This window comes from Scyliorhinus torazame, chromosome 1, assembly GCF_047496885.1.
Source record: "Scyliorhinus torazame isolate Kashiwa2021f chromosome 1, sScyTor2.1, whole genome shotgun sequence".
NCBI lineage: Eukaryota > Metazoa > Chordata > Chondrichthyes > Carcharhiniformes > Scyliorhinidae > Scyliorhinus > Scyliorhinus torazame.
The window spans coordinates 188,974,463-188,997,386 of NC_092707.1; the positions used below are offsets into that span (position 1 = coordinate 188,974,463).

The 22,924-nt window shown below is 45.5% G+C and overlaps 1 protein-coding gene across 1 annotated transcript in view; it reads right to left on the minus strand.

The window, feature by feature from the left end:
- Positions 1-200: 200 nt before the first annotated feature.
- Positions 201-22,924, minus strand: part of angpt2b (angiopoietin 2b) — a 374,156-nt gene continuing 351,432 nt past the window's right edge. Inside the window, exon 10 of the mRNA XM_072501637.1 lies at positions 201-2,842. Coding sequence (XP_072357738.1) covers positions 2,682-2,842 — 161 coding nt within the window. The 3' untranslated portion in view covers positions 201-2,681. The remainder of the gene's footprint in view (positions 2,843-22,924) is intronic.

Sequence of the window (22,924 nt, forward strand, 5' to 3'; positions counted from 1 at the left end):
TGGTGTCTGTGTCTATGTGTGTGTGTGTGGGGGGGGGGGAGAGGAAGGGGAGCAAAATGCACTCCCCACCCCTCCCCTCCCCAAACCTCAGAACATTCCACCCATGTTGTTTTACAGCTTTAATGCACAATTATTGGTCACAAAATTGTAATACCGTCCACTTATTGTGCTGGCGGACAGAACAGATAAAACGCAGGCAGGACTTTGGACAATTTTATTTCTTAAATTAATCCAAAAACTGCTGTAAATTGTATGCTCATGCTTAATAGTGTTTAGAAAAGATAAAATATCTGAAACAGTTTTGCGTTATTGTTTGACAATTTAACTTATTTCACAGGATAAGTAGCAGTGATTTGCTTCAATATTTACACATATTGGAAAGAGTGAATAATTAAGCTATATTTATTTATATATTATTTCCATTTTCTGGAAGCAATGAATGATGAATCAATATGTGTGATATTTGTTATTTCAATAAGATAGTAAAAAGAATAGGTACATTTAAGCAAAAAACCTTTCTCACAAGTATCCAAATAATTTCCAGGTGACTTAATGGATATGCTGTCATAAATATTGTATCAGCCTGTTAAAAGATGCATGTTAATAGGTTCTCTTCTTTTTGTTAGTTTTGTAGAAACATCTTTTTACAAAATGTTATATTAGTAATACTTTGTTTTTGGACCTCTACAAAGGTCTGCACCAGAACGCATTGTTGTTCCACCTGATTGCAATGCTTAACCTGCCATTGGTAAAATGCCACTGTTTGACTTGGAGCAATATTCCAGTATGCGAATATACAGCTGCATCGTACTCGACACAGGGAGGGTAGGGTGTGTGAAATGAGAGGGCGTGTGAAACAAGAGACTAACAATCATCAGTGGTGTTCCTTAATTAACAGTTGGCAGGAGAATTGTTAATACTATTAAACTGTCAGCAAAAACCTGCCAATCTTGGAAAAATTAATCGTTCCAAGTCAAGTCACACAGCGTTATTCTGCATCTGTATTCTTGTGGGGGAGGGAAAGGGGCATGCCGTGGGTTTCAAAGAGATAGAGGAGGGAAACAGAGAAAATCATCCCAGGTCACTTCCACATTGCTGCTTGCAGCATTTTGACACTCGAGAGGCCAGAAAGCTGGTCAATCACCACTATCTTGGTAACCGAGGTTTCACAATAGAGACAGCAGGTGGAAGAAATGTGTGCTTTACTTTTACTGTCCTAAAAGAAAAAAGGTCAGAAAATCCTGGAACGTACGTGAGGCTTGTTTTCTTGTCTTTTACAAAATGCCTTTAGTCTCCTCTGGGTATTGCTATGATTTGCCACTAAGCATGATTCACAGCTTACATAACAATTATGTTTATTACACATTGACAATAGTATTTTAAAACTGCAGGTGGCCCCACATTTGGCGCAAGAACAAAGAGGCTGGTGTGCAAGCACAAGTGAACTGCTTCAAGACAGTCTCCCAGACTCAGCCTTTCCAAACAAAAACAGATTTTTTGCGGCAGTTTGAATTTCATTGGATTGTTTGCTCACGCTAATGCCTTCTGCACTTTCTGCTAATTCTTAGTTCCATGATTGACAGAGCCATTGGGAGATAAAGAGCAATGGTTGGAGGCACCATTACCTACTTCTAAAATAGCCAGGCACTCCAAAAGCAAAGATCTTGCAATAACAGACAGCAGTTGAACTGGACAGGCTTTCTTAGTCTCAGGACATGCAGCAGAAACTTTAACAGCAAATTGTCGGGCAGAGACTCATCCCAATGGAGTGAAGTTAGCCAAGGCTTAATGCACGGGAAAGTACATGACCCTGTTTGTATATAGGGGAGGGTGACATGGTCTGGCACCGGTGGCTCTCCACATTTTTCAGATTTAATCATAATGGTACCAAAAAACAAAATGTTTCAAAAGCACACTGATACAAACAGCTGGGTGTGCAGCAAATAGAACATCTGTCAGAATACAAATATGCAGTGACAGCCAACAAGCAAAGGAATTATTTTGGAATGGTCTGCATCACATTGGCTACTGCGAGAACTGATCTCATGAAAACACTGGCTGTCCTCAAAAGCCTGGAACAGATACAAACGGACAAACATAATAATGTATCCTTTTTTCTGATAAAGAATTTACCAAGGATTCACCCAAATACATTCTGTACATTAAATAGTTAAACATTTTACATTCATGCTTTGGCTTCCACTCGCTGTGGTCATCCGACTCAGTGATCACTGAAGGAGAGAGCAGATGTGGAGGTTGATGCGTCGAAGACAATACTGAAGGCAGCTGACAAAGAATGAACACTTTCAAATATACTTTGCCCTGAATCATGATTATGTCAATGGGCAACACATTCTTTGCATCATTCGAATTGAACAGGAGAAACCCAGAGGGGCTTTTTTCTATTTCAGGGACTAGTTCAATGGCAAGTCATTTAATATGTTCCTTCCAGCTTTCCACCGAGATTGTCCTTGTCAAATTTTTCATCACTGAAGAAGTACGGGAAGAATTTTAAAAATATATAATTTCGAGCAATATGCAGGCTGGTAGCTGTGATAGTGAAGCCTTTAATATTTATATCCCACCAGTATGTGCTAAACAATTTAATAAAATTAAACAAGTGATTGTGCTGCGATGGTGAATTCCATTAGCTGTTCAGAAAAGCGATCCTTATGCATTGCTCAGAAAGCTACCGGTCGAATCATCATTGTGGTGGACTTGAGGGAGTAATGTGAGCCTTTCCAGTAGTGCCACTTGATCCCATTAAATCGAATTGTGTTCATCCCGCCTGAGTAATACATGCCATTCAGGTTAGAAGGGCCACAGGCCTGAAACCACCATCCTGCGGACAAAAACAACAAGCAAAGTGACGTTTAGAACATGTCCTTCTTAATGTCACCGTAAATCACTTGATCACATTGGGTGATAGTCCGTCGCCTGGGTATAAAGAACATTTTAATAGGCTACAATGTGATATGATAAGGATATGCACCCAAGATTGTCTCCGTAATGAATTCTCAATTCGGGTTATATACCATCTGGCAAAGGTACCCAGTGCGGTTTAGTCATGGAGAATGGAACATTGGCAGTAGCATTATTCTAGTTAGCTGTTACATACCCCCATGAAACTGGTTCAACGCGCAGCTTGCCAGATGTATAGTAATAAATTACCTTGTGAAGTTATTGGATAATCCCAAAGATTGTTAGGGGAAAGAAAAAGTGCAATGATTTTAATGTAGAGATGTTACAACTACTTTAACAGATGCAATATAGGAGAAGGTGTATAAATTGGAGCTGATTGTCAGGCTGGCTCGCAGTGCTGTTGTTACGAAACTCCGCTGATGCCACATGGGAGGGTGTTCCAAAAAGAAAAAATGATTTGCGTGGTGGTTCTTTTTGGATATTAGTGAGAAACATCGCAGAAAGAGTAAGAACTCAAACATCTCTTTCATCAAACAACAATATAAGTATTTGTTAAAGTAGAAGAAAGATAATAAAACATTACAAAGAACAATCTTATACTTTGGCACATTGACAGTAAGCACAAAGACTGGAAACACAAAAGCATCCATTTCCCCCAGAATACAAAACTCTACTCCATTTACCAAATAACAACCATAAATCTATTGGTCAAAGCCAGCCCCCATACAAACTAAGTGACCAGGACTTGAACTTCTGTTCAGCGACAAAAACGATCATTTACACAAACTGGTTTCTGTCTTCAGTGCATCATCTCTAACTGAATTGTTTCCTGAGGTTGGCTGCCCCTCTCCCTCTCTTGTTGTTGCCACGTCATGTGTGAGTAGCCTGCTCCCTGGCAGCTCAAAGCACTCTGACTACTAAATGTATCAATTACAAAGAACAGTCTGTTTCCGATTCTTTGCTCTGTGCTGCCCAGACATGGTTTACAAAATACATGGCAGTTTGATTTCACTTGTGCAAAAAACAATTCATTCATGTTATTAGCATCCTACCATTTCATGACACTGTGTACTAGACTATACATATATTAATACACAGGGCCCTATTTCTTGAAGATAAAAGGAACATGTGCACATATTCTGTCTGTTCTTGCTAAACAAAATAACTGACAGCTATTCGCCAATTCATTCCTCAGGACAATGCCTTGACCAATCAAAATCAGGCTGCCTGATTGAAATTTTAAGCAATGCTTGGCAGTTAACTGTCAATTATCATCAACTGGTGCATTCTCTATGGCAATGCCTCTACCAATCAGTGTCCACTTGCCAAACAATCAAAACTCTTTTCTAACACAGCATGAATTCATTAATTTCCCTTACATTATATTCCTGGTGAGTTCAAGATGAAAAGCTTTGACAAAAATGTCTCTTTTTCAGAAATACTCAAGTACTACCAAACGACTAGTTCTTATGTTCTTAAAGCCACACACCATTTTAACTTGGAAATATATCACCGTTCTTTCATCGCTGCTGGGTGCAGCACAGTGGTTAACACTGTTGCTTCACAGTGCCAGGGTCCTAGGTTCGATTCCCATCTTGGGTCACTGTCTGTGCGGAGTCTGCACGTTCTCTCCGTGTCTGCGTGGGTTTTCTCCCAGTGCTCCGGTTTCCTCCCACAAGTCCCGAAAGACGTGCTGTTAGGTGAATTAGACATTCTGAATTCTCCCTCCATGTACCCGAACAAGCGCAGGAGTGTGGAGACGAGAGGATTGTCTCAGTAACATCATTGCAGTGTTAATGTAAGCCTACTTGTGACAATAATAAAGATTATTAAAAATACTGGGACTCCCTTCCTAACAATGCTGGGGAAGTACATTTACTATGTGGACTGCAGCAGCTCAAGGTTCAACCTTTTCAAAAGCAATTAGGTTTGGGCAATAGACACTGGTCCTGTTGGAAACACCTACAGGCCAGAAATGAATGATTAAAAGTTGCAAAGCATGTTAAATCTGATGCTTTCCATGTCAGTAACATATTTAAAGTAAAAGCCAGCATCCAGGGAGCAGGGCAGTTGTCTGCCCATGCCCTGTCTCCATAAAACCTGGGAAGTGGCAGGTTCGGAGCTAGCTTCACATAGTGCCACTTAATTCTAACTTGCATATAGAATAGATGCAGAGACAATGTTACGTCTTGTGGGGGAGAGAATAACTGGAGGCCAACACTGTAAGATAGTCACCGGGAATTCAGAAGAAAATTCTTCAGCCAAAGAGTGTGGAACTCATTACCACATGGGGTGGTTGATGTGAACAGCGTAGATGTATTTAAGGGAACGCTAGGTAAACACATGAGGGAGATAGGAATAGTTGGTTAAGATGACTTGAGAAGGCGGTGGTGAGCTGCCGTCTTGATCGGCTGCAGTCCACTTCGTATAGGTACACCCACAGTGCTGCTAGGGAGGGAGCCCCAGGATTCTGACCCAGCGGCAGTGAAGGAACAGCAATATGGTTCCAAGTCTGGATGGTGTGGACTCAGAGGGGGACTTGCAGAAGGCGGTGTTCCCAAATTCTTGAACAAAGGAGTATAATTTTAAACTTAAACGCCAACTATTCAAGAAGCACTATTTTTGCTGATTTGAAATTTGCAAGTGTTCGTTGATTGAGTGGAGCAGGAAACAGGAAATATTCAACATAGCTCGACAAGTAATCACAATATCAGGAATCCAACGGGCTTCGATTTTTAAAGAATGACTCAAGTAAATCCACATTATTACGTTCCTCGTGTTTTTTTCTTCATTTACAGGATGTGGGCATCGCTCGTGGGGCCAGCATTTATTACCCATCCCTAATTGCCCTTCAGTAGGTGGGGTGAGCTGCCTTCTTGAACCACCACAGTCCTTGAAGTGGAAGTACATATTAGGGAGGGAGTTCCAGGATGTTGCCTCAGTGACAGTGAAGGAGCTGCAATATATTTCCGAGTCAGGGTAGTGCGTGACGTGGAAGGGAACCTCCAGATGGTGGGGTTCCAGATATCTGTTGCTCTTGTCCTTCTAGATGGTAGTGGTCGTGGGCTGGAAGGTGTTGTCTAAGGAGCTGAGGTGAGTTACTACAGTCCATCTTGTAGATGGTACACACGGCTGCCACTGTTAGTCAGTGATAGAGGGTTTGAATGTTGTGGAAGGAGGAGTAATCAAGCGGGCTGCTTTGTCCTGGATGGTGTCGAGCGTCTTGAGTGTTGTTGGAGCTGCACTCATCCAGGCAAGTCAAGAGTATTGCATTACACTCCTGAATGGTGCCTTGTAAATGGTGGACAGGCTTTGGGGTGTCAGGAGGTGAGTTACTCGCCGTAGGATTCCTAGCCTTTGACCTGCGCTGGTAGCCACAATATTAATGTGGCTAGTCCTGTCATAATAATAGGGCAGCACGGTAGCATGGTGGATAGCACAATTGCTTCACAGCTCCAGGGTCCCAGGTTCGATTCCGGCTTGGGTCACTGTCTGTGCGGAGTCTGCACATCCTCATCGTATCTGTGTGGGTTTCCTCCGGGTGCTCCGGTTTCCTCCCACAGTCCAAAGATGTGTAGGTTAGGTGGATTGGCCATGATAAATTGCCCTTAGTGACCAAAATTGCCCTTCGTGTTGGGTGGGGTTACTGGGTGGATCGGGTGGAGGTGTTGATCTTGGGTCGGGTGCTCTTTCCAAGAGCCGGTGCAGACTCGATGGGCCAAATGGCCTCCTTCTGCACTGTAATTTCTATGATGAGATACACCAGTATATCATGGTGCAGACACACACACTGATGGACACATAGCAAGACCAATCAACACACACAACACTGCAGCCAATTACCAGTTAGAGCACACTCACTTTATAGACAGAGGGCATCAGAGTTCCCACTCATTCGGGATGCAGCTTCTTAGAAGGACAGAGCTTACAGCACAGATCTTCACCATGTGCTGGAGTGCATAGACTGTTAGGACAGGCATAGGTCCTTACTTTAATCTAACATCGTGTTAACCCACAGTGAAAGTATGTTCAACAGTTTTGAACTTAATAAAATAGTGTTGTACTATTTTAAGTGTATGTGTTCCACGGATCCAGAGCACCCACCACATCATGATACCAGGAGTTGAGGGATGTTAGAACTTCTTAGACCTACCTGCAAGTAATCTGCCTTCCACCAGCATACAGTCATCCTGCAAAATGGACAGCGCCCGCCCGCCGCCGCCACTCCGGTAACCTAGGGGCCAACTGGAAGATATTCAAACAGCGCTTCCAGCTCTACCTGGAAGCCACAGACCGGGAAGATGCCTCGGACACCAAGAAGATCGGTGTCTTCCTATCCACGGTCGGGGAACATGCCATCCACATTTTCAATTCTCTCACCTTAGCTGATGGTGAAGATAAATCAAAATTCAAGACGGTCCTCCTCAAGTTTGACAGTCACTGCAACATCGAGGCGAATGAAAGTTTTGAGCGCTATGTATTCCAACAGCATTTGCAGTCCTTTCTCACCCATCTCCGCATCCTTGCGCAGTCCTGTAATTACGGGCCCACCTCTGACTCCATGATATGCGACCAGATCGTTTTTGGTGTTCAGTCAGACTCCCTACGCCAGCAGCTCCTCAAGGTAAAGCAGCTCACCCTAGCGATTGCCATCGAGACCTGCGTGCTACACGAACACACCATTAGTCGGTATTCCCACATCCAAGTGGCTGAAATGGCACGGCAAGGTCCCCATGAGGCAGAATGGGTGCAAGCAATCAAGCAACTCCAGGGCCTCAGCCTGGATGGGGGCGGCCATTTTGCGCGCTTTTCGCGGACTCCCGCGCTTGTGCGCGCAGAACGAGGGAACGGCGACGACGAACGTACTGCGCAGGCGCGCACCACGTATGACCGCACCGCGCATGCGCGGTGGCACAGCGAACGTACTGACGCTACAATGTGTGGCAACTGTGGCTCCACCCACTTAAAGCGGCAATGTCCTGCTAAATCCCGACGATGCCGGAGATGTGGACAACTTGGCCAGTGTGCTGTTTTATGCAGATCAGCTCAGCCTGCCAACTCATGTCGCTCCAGCAAGCCTCGCAGAAATGTCTGGGCCATTCAACCCACGGTCACCGAGCCCGATTCGGACCTGCTACCCGATATTGACACTGGGACCCGAAGGCGCCTTTTCGAGTCGGTATCATTACAAAAAACAGGGTGTCCCGGAAGCAAAGAATCCAGCCTCTATCGGTATACAGCATCGATCCAGTCGATGAGTGGTGTGCCACCCTTACGGTCAACTGGTCCCAAATATGATTCCGCCTGGACACTGGTGCCTCCACCAATCTCATTGCGCGGTCTGACCTCCAAAGCCTTCGTGTCAAACCAGCCATCCTGCCATCAGCCTGCCAGCTATTAGATTATAATGGCACTGCCATTGCTGTCAGCGGCTCATGCCAACTTGAAGTGACGCACAGGTCACGCAAAGTCATCCTTCCCTTTGAAATCGTGGGCTCCTCGAAAGCCTCCCTGCTTGGCGCGCAGGCATGCAAGCTGTTGAACCTAGTTCAGAGAGTTCACTCTCTCTCTCCTGCTGACGCGTCTGCCGTTAGGACACCGACTTCAGGGCGCAGCTCGACACCATCATCAACCAGCACCACGACGTCTTCGAAGGCATGGGCATGCTCCCGTACACCTACAAGATTTTATTAAAATCGAATGCCATGCCGGTGGTGCACGCACCTCATTTGGTTCACCACCCCGCAGGAGCATGTTAGTCGCCTCCAGCGTGTATTCAGAAGTATACATGAGCATGGCCTCTGCTTTAACAGGGCCAAATGCTCTCTTGGTCAGAAGGAACTCAAGTTCCTCGGGGACCACATCTCCCAATTGGATGCGCAGCCGCATGTGGACAAGGTAGTTGCCATCACAGCTATGAAAACACCAGAGGACAAGAAGGCGGTCCTCCGATTTCTGGGCATGGTTAATTTTTTAGGGAAATTCATCCCTAACCTCGTCTCTCATACCACGGCTCTCAGGAACCTGGTCAGGAAGATGACAGACTTCCAATGGCTCCCTGTCCACGAGCGCGAATGGAGAGAACTCAAGGCAAAACTGACCACGGCCCCGGTCTGAGCTTTCTTTGATCCAGCAAAGGAGACCAAAATTTCGACCGATGCCAGTCAATCCGGCAGTGGGGCAGTGCTCCTTCAACGTGATGAGGCCTCATCATGGGCCCCCGTTGCATATGCGGCACGTGCGATGATCCCCACGGAGCAGCGCTACGCGCAGATAGAAAAGGAGTGCCTGGGCCTTCTGACACGTGTTGTTAAGTTTCACGATTATGTCTGCGGACTTCCTCAATTCACCATCGAGACCGACCATAGCCCGCTGGCCATTATAATACAGAAAGACTTGAACGACATTCCGCCAGCGTATTCTTCTCAAGCTCCGGCGATACGACTTCCAGCTGGTATACACCCAGGCAAAGACCTCATCATTGCTGACGCTCTCTCCAGGGCAGACAACACTCCAAGTGACCCAGCGGGATTTGTCTGCCAGATTGACGCCCATGTGGCATTCGCGGCCTCCAATCTACCTGCCTCGGATGAACGCCTCGTCCAAATTCACCGCGAGACGGCGGCTGACCCCTTGCTACAGCGTGTCATGCGCCACCTAACGGACGGGTGGCTCATGGGCAAATGCCCTCAATTCTATAATATCAGCGATGATCTGGCCGTAGTAGACGGGGTTCTTCTAAAACTGGACCACATTATCATCCCGCATAGCATGCGCCAGCTTGTCCTGGAACAACTATACGAGGGCCACCGACGGGCCCGAGAGGCAGTGGAGTGGTCCGGCATTAATGAGGATATAGCCAACACAGTGCTCAACTGCCCCACTTGACAGCGCTTCCAGCCGGCCCAACCACGTGAGACCCTGCAGCCCCATGAGTTGGTCACGTCACCACGGACTAAGGTGGGCATCGACCTGTTCCATGCGCTGAGTAGAGACTACGTCCTGATCGTGGACTACTTTTCGAATTACCCGGAGGTGATACGGTTGCACAACCTCACATCGTCTGCAGTCATTCGTGCCTGTAAAGAAACCTTTGCTCGACACGGCATCCCGCTCACGGTTATGTCGGACAATGGCCCCTTTTTTGCCAGTCAAGAATTGTCCAACTTTGCCAGGCGGTACAATTATGCCCATGTGACGTCCAGTCACCTGTACCCCCAATGCAATGGCAAAGCAGAGAAGGGAGTACATATCGTCAAACGATGCAAGGCTGCCGATGCTGGGTCTGATTTCGACCTTGCCTTGCTGGCCTATCGCTTCGCCCCACTGTCCACTGACCTGTCGTCAGCCCAATTACTCATGAATCACACCCTGAGGACGACGGTGCCATCCATCCATGTCCCAGACCTCGACCACGTTCCGGTCCTTCGCCGGATGCAGATGTCTCGTGCACAGCACAAGGCAGCTCATGACTCCCGTGCAGCTGATCTCCCTGCTCTGGCTCCAGATGACAACGTCCACATCCATCTTCCAAATAGTGGCTGGTCTGCAACCGCTGTTGTCCTTCAGCAGGTGGCCCCCCGCTCATTCCTAGTTCGTCTACTGGATGGCTCTATTTTGCGCCGCAATCGACGCGCCCTTCGTCCCGTTCCATGCTCGCCACGTGATCCTTCAGTGTCGCCTCGCCCTCCTGCTGACCCTGCCACGGACTATGCAGAGCTCCCTGTCACTCTGCCTCCCCCTGACTTTGACGCAGTCCAGCCCACTCCTGAACCGGCTGCTCTCGACCCACCCGCTCTCGACCCACCCTGGAGGTGGTCAACCAGAATTCGTCGCCCACCTCAGAGACCAAATTTATGAACTTTTCGAACTTATGGGCTCTCTGAATTGTTTCGTTGCTTTGTTTGATCGTTTCCCTGGTTTGCATATAGTATTGATCTCGTTACTCTTGTTGCGTACTGCTTCTCTGCACCAGGCACCTTCCCATGTAAACAGCTTAGTTCTCATGTACGTAGTCCTGTAAATATGTCTTCGCACTCCACACGTAGTTAGGAACATTATCACCACACATTATATATTGCCACACACATACATTTCTTTATAAAAGGGGGGATGTCACAATATACACCAGTATATCATGGTGCAGACACACACACTGATGGACACACAGCAAGACCAATCAACACACACAACACCGCAGCCAATCACCAGTTAGAGCACACTCACTACATAGACAGGGGGCATCAGAGTTCCCGCTCATTCGGGATGCAGCTTCTCAGAAGGACAGAGCCTCCAGCTTACAGCACAGAACTTCACCATGTGCTGAGTGCATAGACTGGTTAGGCCAGGCATAGGTCTTTAGTTTAATCTAACATCGTGTTAACCCACAGTGAAAGTATGTTCAACAGTTTTGAACTTAATAAAATAGTGTTGTACTATTTTAAGTGGTGCTAGCCTGTATGTGTTCCATGGATCCAGAGCACCCAACACATTACGTCCAGGTCAGTTTCTGATCAATGGTAACCCCCAGGATGTTGATTGTGAGGGATTCAGTGATGGTAATGCTATTGAATGTCAAGGGGTGGTGGTTAGATTCTCTCTTGTAGGAGATGGTCTTTGCCTGGCACTTGTGTGGCGTGAATGTATCTTGCCAGTTGTCAGCCCAAGTCTGGATATTGTCCAGGTCTTGCTGCATTTGGACATGGACTGTTTCATTATCTAGGGAATTGTGAATGGTGCTGAACATTGTGTAGTCATCTGCAAACCCCACTTCTGATCTTATAATGGAAGAGAGGTCATTGATGAAGCAGCTGAAGATGATTTGGCCTGGGACACTACCTGAGGAACTCCTGCAGCGATGTCCTGGAGTTGAGATTATTGACCACAGCCATCTTCCTTTGTGCCAGGTATGACTCCCAGTGGAGAGTTTCCCCCTGTTTCCCATTGACTCCAGTTTAGCTAGTGCTCCTTGATGACATACTCAGTCAAATACTACCTTGATGTCAAGGGCAGTAACTCTCACCTCACCTTTGATATTCAGCTCTTTTGTCCATATTGAACAAAAGCTGTAATGAAGTCAGGAGCTGAGTGACCTTGGCAGAACCCAAACTGAGCGTCCATGAGCAGTTTGTTGCTGTGCGAGTGCCGCTTGATAGCACTGTTGATGACTCCAGTAAATCCGCGATAACCAATACCCAAAGGCTCACTGTTTGTATGTTTGTTAGTAGAGAAGCCAAGCTCATTTGCTTGTTGTTGGGAGGTCATAAAGTTAGGACAAGCTTAATTGGCTTTTAAGTATTGCAAGAAATCATAATTTATGCAGCAGAAAGTACCAGTTTTACAGCCAAAACAAAGGAAAGGCTACTGACAGGGCATGCAGAGAAAGCAAAGTGAGAAACACTGGGTCCAGTTGAAGGGAGGAATATCAAGTTATATTTTGATGGGGTTTAAAACATTCTCCCACCCAGGTGCAATTGGGCTGCCAAAAAAGTGGACAAGATAACTGCTCAAATGTTCATGTCAGAAAAGCATGCCATAAAATTGTGCTCTGAAATGACCAGGGTAATCGTCCAAATTATGGGCCTCACTTTGCTGAAATAGCTTTTAAATCCGGTTTTCAGGTTTTTTTTTTGCAAATGGTGCTTATACCTCCAAAGTAGGCACCAAGACCTAGGAAGCTGAGAAGAATAGTAAATAGTGCTTAAATATTTAAAGGATGGAAAGATATGAAAATAAAAGAACAGATATGAAAATAAAAGAACAGAATGGCAATAAGAACGAAGGAGAACGAGGTAAGCAAGGAGAACAGGTTAAATATGTTATCATGCTGCAAGTCTGAGGAGAAAGCTACTTCTACTTGCATCGTCATGTTGCTGTTATTAGACAGCATCAGTGCAAAGCTGAATACTGCAACTGTCCACAAATCCGTAGAAACGTTTGCTGGATTTTGGGGAGTTGGGTACAGGGTAAACTTCCAATGCCCTTCTGATATTGCCGGAAATTGCAGGATGTTGGGCATGAACAGCTTAGTGCAAATGTTCTGAAATTGTGGCCTGTCACTCAGGGATTCCCCCGCTTTCCCCTGCCAGAGCTGGCAATCACTGAATTCAGCAAGAAGTTTATTTATTTTTCAGCTCTCACATCGCGATTAGAAACCACATAAGGAATAACATCATGTTTAATCAAGTGTAACTGAATTTTTATCAGACGTGATTATAATAAGATTTGATGAACAACAGAAGTGGCCCTGACCAAATCTTTTATATAATCATGGAGTGCTGTTGAGTTATAAATTAGTAGCTATTTTAAGCTACATTTTTTAATCATGCTATTTTAAAATGTTTTCCAAAATAGTTTTGCTTCTACCCCATGTGTATGTCCCGATCATTAATTTGTTCCATGTAAAGCATTTTAAACATTGATTTTACTTTCAAGGTTTTAGTTTTCTGTTTGAGGGGGTGGAGGGGGTGGGAGGGGGGATGTAACGTGTGAAAATCCTTCAATGTGATTGACTGATGACTTCCAGCTCCACTCTGGGAAGTGTCAGTAAAGATCACTGCCAGCAATTGCAATACCATTGCCTGGCAGCAGAGGTGACAATCTTATCATAGAGATGGCCAGATGTCTTTGCGAAGCTTACTTTGTGTTCAACAGCAGGCATTGTTGCTTTGCCGTTGACTTAAAAGTACAGCCCAATGTTTCCTTGGGCTAGGAGCATTGTAAACGATCACGCACTCACTATTAATGTTGACAATGTTCCTGAACATATATTAAGGATGGACTGGCATGTGTTTCAATGATTTTGCACATTCCTATTTTTAAGCATCTCAGCCTCATCGTGACTTCCCATCACAGCTGTCCGTCTTCTGCCAGGTCTATTCATTCCATGTGATCTCAAGAAATAGCTAAAGGCACTGGTTGTAGTAAAGACTTTGGACCCTAGCCGATAATATTCTGGTTCTAAGTATTGAAGGCTTGTTCTCCAGAACCAGCCACGCTCCTCGCCAAATTATAGTACAGCTACAATACTGGCATCAAACTGACAATGTGGAAAATTGTCCAGGTTCATCCTGTCCAGGTGAAATCCAATATGGCCAATTACTGTCCCATCAACCTACTCTCAATCATCAGCAAAGTGATAGAAGTTGTCATCAATAGTGCCATCAAACTGTACTTACTCAGCAATAACCTGCTCACTGAACTCAGTTTGGATTCCACCTTGGCTACTTAGCTCCTGACCTCATTACAGCCTTGAGCCAAACATGGGGAAAAAAGAGCTGAACTCCAGAGGTGAGGTGAGAGTGACCGCCTTTGGCATCAAGGCAGAATTTGACTGAGTATGGCATCAAGGAGCCCTAGCAAAACTCTCCACTGGTTGGAGTCATGTATCATTCCTAGTTGTTGGAGGCCAACCATCTCAGCCCTGGGACATCACTGCAAGAATTCCTCAGGGCAGTTATGTTATTCTCTAAGTCTGAATAAAGATTGTAGACTTCCAGTTAACACAAATACTTTATTCAGTGGGTTTGTTCTGTTTCCAGAGCTTAACTAGATATAACGCAGTCAAGAGGTATGATCAGTGAAGCTAAGGTAAATGGCCTATGCTGAGCTGTCTCTGTCTGCTGCTGCTCACTAGCCTTGTGCTTCTGAAAGAGGCGGATCCTCCCTTGGGCTGGACCCTTTATACCCGTCTCTGATGCTGCCCTCTAGTGATGCTGTGGCTGTTACATCTGTGCTGCAGTCCCTGGTGTATGTGCAGATGTATGTACAGATGTACAGATCACTACAGTAGTGTTCTAGGCCCAACCATATTTGGCTGCTTCATCACTGGCCATCCCTCTATCATGAGGTCAGCAGTGGAGATGTTCGCTGATGACTGCACAATGTTCAACACCATTCGTGAATCCTCAGATACTGAAGAAGTCTGTGCTGATATACAGCAAGAATTGGACAAAAGTCAGGCTTAGAATGATAAATGACAATAATAGTCATGCCACACATGTGTCAGACAATGACCATCTCTAACAAGAGAGAATCAAGCCATCGCTCCTTGACATTCAAAAGCATTACCATCACCCATTGCCAACATTTTGGGGTTACCATTGACCAGAAACCAAAATGGACCAGCCATATAAATAGAATGGCTACAGCAACAGGTCAGAGGCTAAGTACTCTGTAACGCATGTACTGACTCCTCAAAGCCTGTCCACCAACTGCAAGGCACAATTCAGGAGTGTGATGGAATACTACCAACTTACTCAGGTGAATGCAGCTCCATAACACTCAAGAAACCTGACACCATCCAGGACAAAACAGTCTACTTGATCAACACCCCATCCATAACCTTAAATATTCACTCCCTCCATCACTGCCGCACAGTAGTGTTAATGTTTATCAGCTACAAGGTGCATTGCAGGAACTCCCAAAGTGTCCTAGCAGCTAATTCCCAACCTGCGACCCTACCTGCCTCGAAAGACAAGGGAAAGATGAGAGCACTTCCACATGCAAGTTACTCTCAAAGGCACACACCACCTTGACTTGAAACAAAATCGCCCTTCCCTCACTGTTGCTCCATTAAGATCACGAAACAGCACTGTGGGATGTATCAAATGGACTTCAGGAGGTCAAGAAGGTGTCTCACCATAAACTTCTCAAGGGCAATTAGGGATGGGCAACAAGTTGGCCTAGCCAGAAATGTTTATATCACATAAAGAAATCAAGAAAAAAACATTCCCTTTACAGTATGAAGTACAAAACTGAAACCTTTTCATTAATTTTACAAATTACAGTCACATCCTGAAAAAACTTACTCAAATTACATTTGGGAAATATAAGCAAAAAGATTATTAATTGCACTCTAGATCACTGGTAAATATTCTGTTACAAAGATATTTCTATTTCTTTTCAGCTCCATTCCTGTTTTCTGACAGACACTTTTCTAATGTCACATTACGCAACTCTATGATTTTGGCCTCAGCACCACTGGGACAACCAAGGAAAAAGTAAATGAATCCCCTACTGTTCCTTCCTCTGATTGTCAATCACATATGAAGATGGTGTGTGAAATATGAGATTGTGTGGATGACTAGCCCGCTATTTAAGCTTGCCTGTGAGGAACGGTCATTTGGGATAGATACAGAAAGGCTGTCACCGCCTTCAAGGAAACCTGGATTCAAAGGGACAGAAATGTTCTTGTATGTTGCTTACCTTCTTGCCTCGACAGTTCTTCACAAGAAGAAATGCACATAGTGCTACTGTGTGGCATGGTGGCACAGTGGTTAACACTGCTGCCTCACAGTGGCAAGGACCCGGGTCCGATTCCAGCCTTGGGCGATTATGTTGCATTTGCACGTTCTCCCCATAGTCTGTGTGGGTTTCCTGTCACAGTCCAAAGATGTGCAGGTTAGGTGGATTGGTCATGGTAAATTGCCCCTTCGTACCTGGGAATGTGCAGGTTAGGTTATGGGGACAGGGAAGGGGAGTGGACCTGGGTGGAGTGCTCTTTTGGATGGTCGGTGCAGATGCGAAGGGCTGAATGGCCTCCTTGTGCACTGTAGAGATTCTATGGTTCTAAGCTCAGGTCATCCCAAGTATTTTGCAATCACTGCATAAACTGTTGGAATGTAGAAAATGCCGCAGGCAGTTGGCACGCAGCTAAACCATGCAACAAGCTCATGACGAGGTCATCTGTTTTTTGGTGATGTCAAATAGTGCCATGGGACATTGTAAGCTCACCAGAGAAGGCAGACAGGGCCTGGATTTAACGTCTCACCCAAAAGGCAATTTCTCCAACAGGGCAGCACACACTCAGCATGGAATGAAGTGCCAGCCTGGAGTGATTGCTGGAGTGGGAGCTGACCCACAAACTTCTGACTCAGACACAGAACTTGTACTCAAATTGTATTTCTCTTGGCTACTGTTAATTTCTCAAGATCAGCAGAAGACAAAATTGCCTTCTGCGCATTCCTTTTGTGAACCTTGTTCGATTTGGTTTGTCAGTTATGGAGTGGGGGGGGGGGGGTTAAATCAAAGGGATGAAACAGGAAAGAGAGCTGGAAGACCAGGAACCAGGGGAGGAATGCACTCGATCAGGTATCAAACCAGAAAGGAATAGCTGCAGCAGTGAGTTTGCTAGATATACTGCAAAAGCTGCGTGTCCCCAGTGTATGTCTTGTTCCCAGCTCTTAAATATTCTTTTTGTTCAGAAGCTTTACACTGCTGGTGGGAATGTTTAATCTGGCAAGCATCAGCCGAGTCAGGAACAGCCAAATTTGCAGCTGTTTATATTCGTTTACTGCTTCAATAACTGATCCAAAATTGAGGTACTGAGCTAATCAGCCATTCACAGAGAAACACCTGTGAAATGAGACTTTGAAATGTAAAATGCTGTTTGAAATTGTTAAATTACTCAAGTCAGAACATGTGTTCGTATTCAATTAGAAACTACAAATGTGGGAAATCTGAACAAAATAAAACAGTGAATGGAACCGTGTTTGCAGAAAGGCACTTTTCTTTACAAATTCGAATTAATGTGCCTTTTGCAACATTTCCGACCATTGTGTCAAGTGATCAACACTGCTGGAAGTGTTCAGTGGATTTTCTATTTACAATTCAGAGTGTTTGAGTGAACCAATACATGACTTCATTTCAAATGGAGCTTTTTTCTCATTAAAACTACTATATAATCCTGAACATAGAAATTACTCCAGTGCAATTGCTAGTGTAAGATGCAGCGATTTAGATCAAGAGATGCAGCAGCATTGGTTCAAATGTTGCAACACATGAATTTGAGTTGTGTGATAGAGGTGATGATTTGGGAGCTTGTTGTGCTCATATTGGCTGCCATGCAATCCACATTACAGAGACTTTACTTTAAAAGCACTTAATTGGCGATAAAGCCCTTTGGGACATCCCAAGCTCATGAACTGCGACATATAAATGAAAAACTTTCATTTTTTAAATCGGAACAACAGAAATATGGCTTACTTCAGGAGATAGAAAGGAATGCAAAATGGTAGGGTACATAATATCGTAGCACCTGGATAACTAGCCTCAGTGGTGGTTTGAGGCAATACTGGGGAGATTTCCAGGATAGCTGAACAAGGGTTTATTGATAACAAGTCAAGGTAAACTATACACAGAGTCAGTAAACAGGTCTCCACTCTCTGACTCCTGGGTCCACACTGCCCAGGCCCCTGCTCCCAGGACCCCGCGCACTACTGCACGATAAGCCCCGAGGGCTCGCCCCTTAAAGGGGCTGTGCTGCCACATCCCTCCCCGACAGGTCCTTCAATAACATATTTACAAAATAAGTTATATACAGTACCTATGTGGAATAAAAGGTTGAGAAACACAAGTTGTGACAGTCCATAACAGCTAATCACAATGTCAATCAGTCAGGGATTGTCTGCGCCTCGCAGACCGCCTTAGACCCCTAACCGCTCCTTCACTTCTGAGGTAGTAACGTTGTCTTCCACGGAAGAATGTCTCCGAGATTCGACCAGTACAGTTCGATCATTCCCTTCTCCAGCTCCCTCCTGGTTCGCTGGCGGAGCCTGCACAGAACTCCTAAATTCCCTCTGTTCTGGTTCCGCAACAGGAGCACTGGTGCTGCCTGTCGGTTCTAACTGTTCGAGATTGGGATTGTGGTCCACCGGCCACTTACATGGTCAAAGTGCTTCGCACTATCCTGCCTTTCAAATCCACCAGGTACAGGACTGGACCTGACTTGGGCAGCACGGTAGCATTGTGGATAGCACAATTGCTTCACAGCTCCAGGGTCCCAGGTTCAATTCCGGCTTGGGTCACTGTCTGTGCGGAGTCTGCACATCCTCCCCGTGTGTGCGTGGGTTTCCTCCGGGTGCTCCGGTTTCCTCCCACAGTCCAAAGATGTGCAGGTTAGGTGGATTGGCCATGCTAAATTGCCCATAGTGTCCAAAATTGCCCTTAGTGTTGGGTGGGGTTACTGGGTTATGGGGATAGGGTGGAGGTGTGGACCTTGGGTAGGGTGCTCTTTCCAAGAGCCAGTGCAGACTCGATGGGCTGAATGGCCTTCTTCTGCACTGTAAATTCTATGAACTCTATGACTTCAATACATTTCTTCTGCCTAGCCAAACTGGGCCTGAGGCAAGGTACCTGACAAAGAACAGGTTGCCAACTTAAAATGATCTGCCTCCTTTGTGCGAAACGTGCTGTTTCCTCTGGGAGGACTGCCCTGCCACGACCCTCACTGCCAAATTTGCGAAAACTAACTCCAGTTATGTCCAGAGGCGACGGCCCATGAGTAACTCTGCTGGCGTGACATCCATGGTAGCACTGGAGGGGGCCAGGGGTCATGCTATAAGATAGAATAATGTTGGCCAACCTAAAGCACAGCAGTCTGTTGGATAGATTCTTCATTACTGTTTTGAATATCTGAACAGCTCCCTCCACTCACCACTTTTGGCAGGGTAAAGGGGAGTTGTTCTAGTATGGGCGGCAAAGTGGCACAGTGGTTAGCACTGCTGCCTCACAATGTCAGGGACCTGGGTTCATTTCCAGTCTTAGTCGTCTGTCTGTGTAGAGTTTGCATTTCCTTCCCGTGTTTGGGTGGGTATCCTTCGGGTGCTCCGGCTTTCTCCCACAGTCCAAAGATCTGCAGGTTAGGTGGATTGGCTATGATAAAAAATTGCCCCTTTGTGTCCAGGGATCCATAGGTTAAGTGAGAATACAGGGATAGGGCGGGTTGTGGGCTCTTCCAGAGGGCTGGTGCAGACTTGATGGGCCGAATGACCTCCTTCTGCACTGTAGAGGTTCTATGATACTTTGGCAGATGACATTTGTTCAGACCAAGTGTTGAAACTCCTCTTAAAAGCATTTGGAGTGGACGTCAACTAGGATTAGGAACATTCTGCCCAGGAAAGGTCCTACGACATCCACGTGTGCCCTCTTCCTGGACCAGTCCATTCCCATGGGTGGAGGTTGGCTGTGGGTGGCAATGTCTATTTTGCCTGTCAGGGGACACATTTACGCACCAGGTGTTCAATATCCTTACCTATGTCACTATTAAATGTGGCTCCTAGATGGCATTTTCATTTTTGTTTGGCCTGGATGGGCACTGTGCAATTTAATTGCAAAATTAGCTCCTTTGCCTGGAGTGGTAGCACCATTCGTGAGTCCCAGATAATGACGCCATCCTCACAACTGATTTTGTCGTTGCGAGTGAGGTAAGCCCTGAAGGGGTCAGATTTATCATGGTGCCACCCAGTTAAGATCATGTGCTTCACTTTGGACAGGACTGAGTTGCAATGCATCCAGTTCTTTATATGACCTGATGATACTTGCAAAATGTCAAGGAAATTTAATGCCAGAACAATTTCTTGAGGCACAAATGATGGTACCAGGTTCTTTGGAAGTGGGAGTTGAGTCAGCTCGTCAGCGTTTGAAATTTGTGTACCTATCCAATGCTGAAAGATGTAATTGTAGGCCTCCAGCAACAAGGCCCACTGCTGTACCCTGGCAGAGGAGATTGGAGGTATCGGCTTGTCTTCTCTGAGGAGCCCCAACAGTGGCTTATGGTTGGGTATTGTGGTAAAGCGTCACCCATGGACAGGCTGGTGAAATTTCTTAACTCCATAGATTACAGCTAGGCATCCTTTCTCAATCTGTGCATATTTCAGTTTGGCATCGGAGGAAGTTCTGGGGGTGTAAGCAATTGGCCTCACTGAACCATTTTCCATTTTATGGGACAGGTATGCCCCTATTCTGCATGGCTATGCATCACAAGTTAGGATGATTGACTTATCTGGGCCAAAATGAACCAACAAACATGGTGGCCATAAGGCCCACTTGACATGATGGAAGAGTTGCTCCTGTGGTTCGTTCCAATGCCAACCCTGATGGCAAGTGTAGTGACGTCAATGTTGGTGCTAGATTGGGGATAAAACGACCATAGTATTTTCCCATCCCCAAGAAGGACTTTAATTCAGCCTAGTTCTTAGGTACCGAGACTTCTTTTATGGATCTCACCTTGTCCTTGAGTGGGTGCAGGCCTTTTGAGTCCACTTTGAATCCAAAGTAAGTAACCTCATGAGCTTGGAAAGTACATCTCTCATGCTTCAGTCGGATTCCAAGATATCTAAATCTTCTGAGCACCTTTTCTTGGCTTGCCGGTTACTCTTCATGTGCTGTTCCTGCCACTAGAATGTCACTCAGGTAGACCACAACCTTCAGGATGTCCTGGATCAGATTCTCCATTGTGCATTGATAACACACAGGTCGAAGAGATGCCAAAGGATAATCTGGTGCATTGAAACAGGCCTTTATGTGTGTTAATTATCATAAACTTTTGAGAGTCTTCATCCAGTTCTAATTACAAATAGGCAGACGTCAAGTTTGGTATACGTGAGGCCCCTGACGAACTACGCATGAAGTTCGTCAATTCGTGGGATATTTGTTTACTTGGGCTGTCTGGTTTATTGTAAATGTGTGAGGGCAGCACGGTGGTGCTGTGGGTTAGCCCTGTTGCCTCACGGCGCCGAGGTCCCAGGTTGAATCCTGGCTCTGGGTCACTGTCCGTGTGGAGTTTGCACATTCTCCCTGTGTTTGCGGGGGTTTCGCCCCCACAACCCAAAAGATGTGCAGGCTAGGTAGATTGGCCATGTTAAATTGCCCCTTAATTGGGAAAAAATAATTGGACACTCTAAATTTTTTATTTCTTTTAAAGTGTGTTGTCCCCGCATAGTCTAACTGAGTGGCCTGGTTTTAACACAGAGATGGTGGGGTCAGTCCATTCAGAAAACTGCACAGGTTTGATAATCCCCAATTCTTTAAGGCATGAAAGTTCAGGTGCCAGTTTTTGGTGAAAGGTGCCTCGCACTGAAGAACTTTGGCATGGAATCAGGCTTGGCGTAAAACTTGACCTTTACTCATATTCGATGCAACACATCCTGGAATACGTCTTTATATTTACCTAACAATTCCTAGAAAACACTATCCAATATTTTGAAGATTCCTAACCAGCTAAACTTGATTTGGAGCAGTCAATCGCATCCATGAGACTTTGGGTGAGCAAAGCTCCCCGGTGAACAAAATAGGGCTATATGTCACCTCGACTGCGCATTCCCTGCTGAGGCCCCTTATACAATGCGAGTCGCGTTGAAGAGCCATGTGTTTCTCGGCTCTGCAAGCGGCAGGAAACACGGGAACAAACACGTTCGCTGTGGAACTTTGTTCCCATTTACTTGAATTGAGCCCTATCAGTTTACTGTCAGGGTTAGGTTTTTGATGAATTGGTAGGAAGATTGCAAAAGACCATGGACACATTCATGGGGGATTTCAAATAACAAAGAACACATTGGGATTGCCCATGTAGCTTAGAGTTAGACTAGGGCAAGTGTAATGCAAAATGACTCTTGTGCCACGGAGCCTTAAGAGACAGTTGTTGGTCTTACTTTGTAACAGTAACCCCAATAGCGCAAAGAAAATGCTCACCAGGCGATGCTGACCATAACATGATTAAAGTTTGAAATTATATGGGGATCAGAGCTGCTGAGGACCGACAACCAAGTGTGCAATTTTGAAAAAGTTAAGTTATAAGAGAAACAGTGAAACAGATCGACAGGAAGGGATTGCATAACATCCCAATGAGGACAAAAATAATACTTTGAAAGACATATGAGAAATGTGCAGGATAAATAAAGATTAGACTCAATAAAAATGACGATAGGTCATGAATTTTACACATGTGAGGCAAACACGCCTGGTGGGACCAGAATGGCCGCATTTTCAGCTTCCATCTGAGATTGCTGAAAAAAATGCGATATCATGCTGGCTGGTGGATACGAGCCGGCCAATGTGAAACACGCTTGGACATAGACACTGCACAGCCAGTGGGGGTGGAAGCATGGCGAACGCTGGGTCTAATGGGGACCCCATGGGTGGTTTAAAAGTGACTATGTCAGATCGAAGAAGACATCGGGGTAGGCACAGTGAGGTGTCCAGAATGTCAGCAGCACCCAAGAGG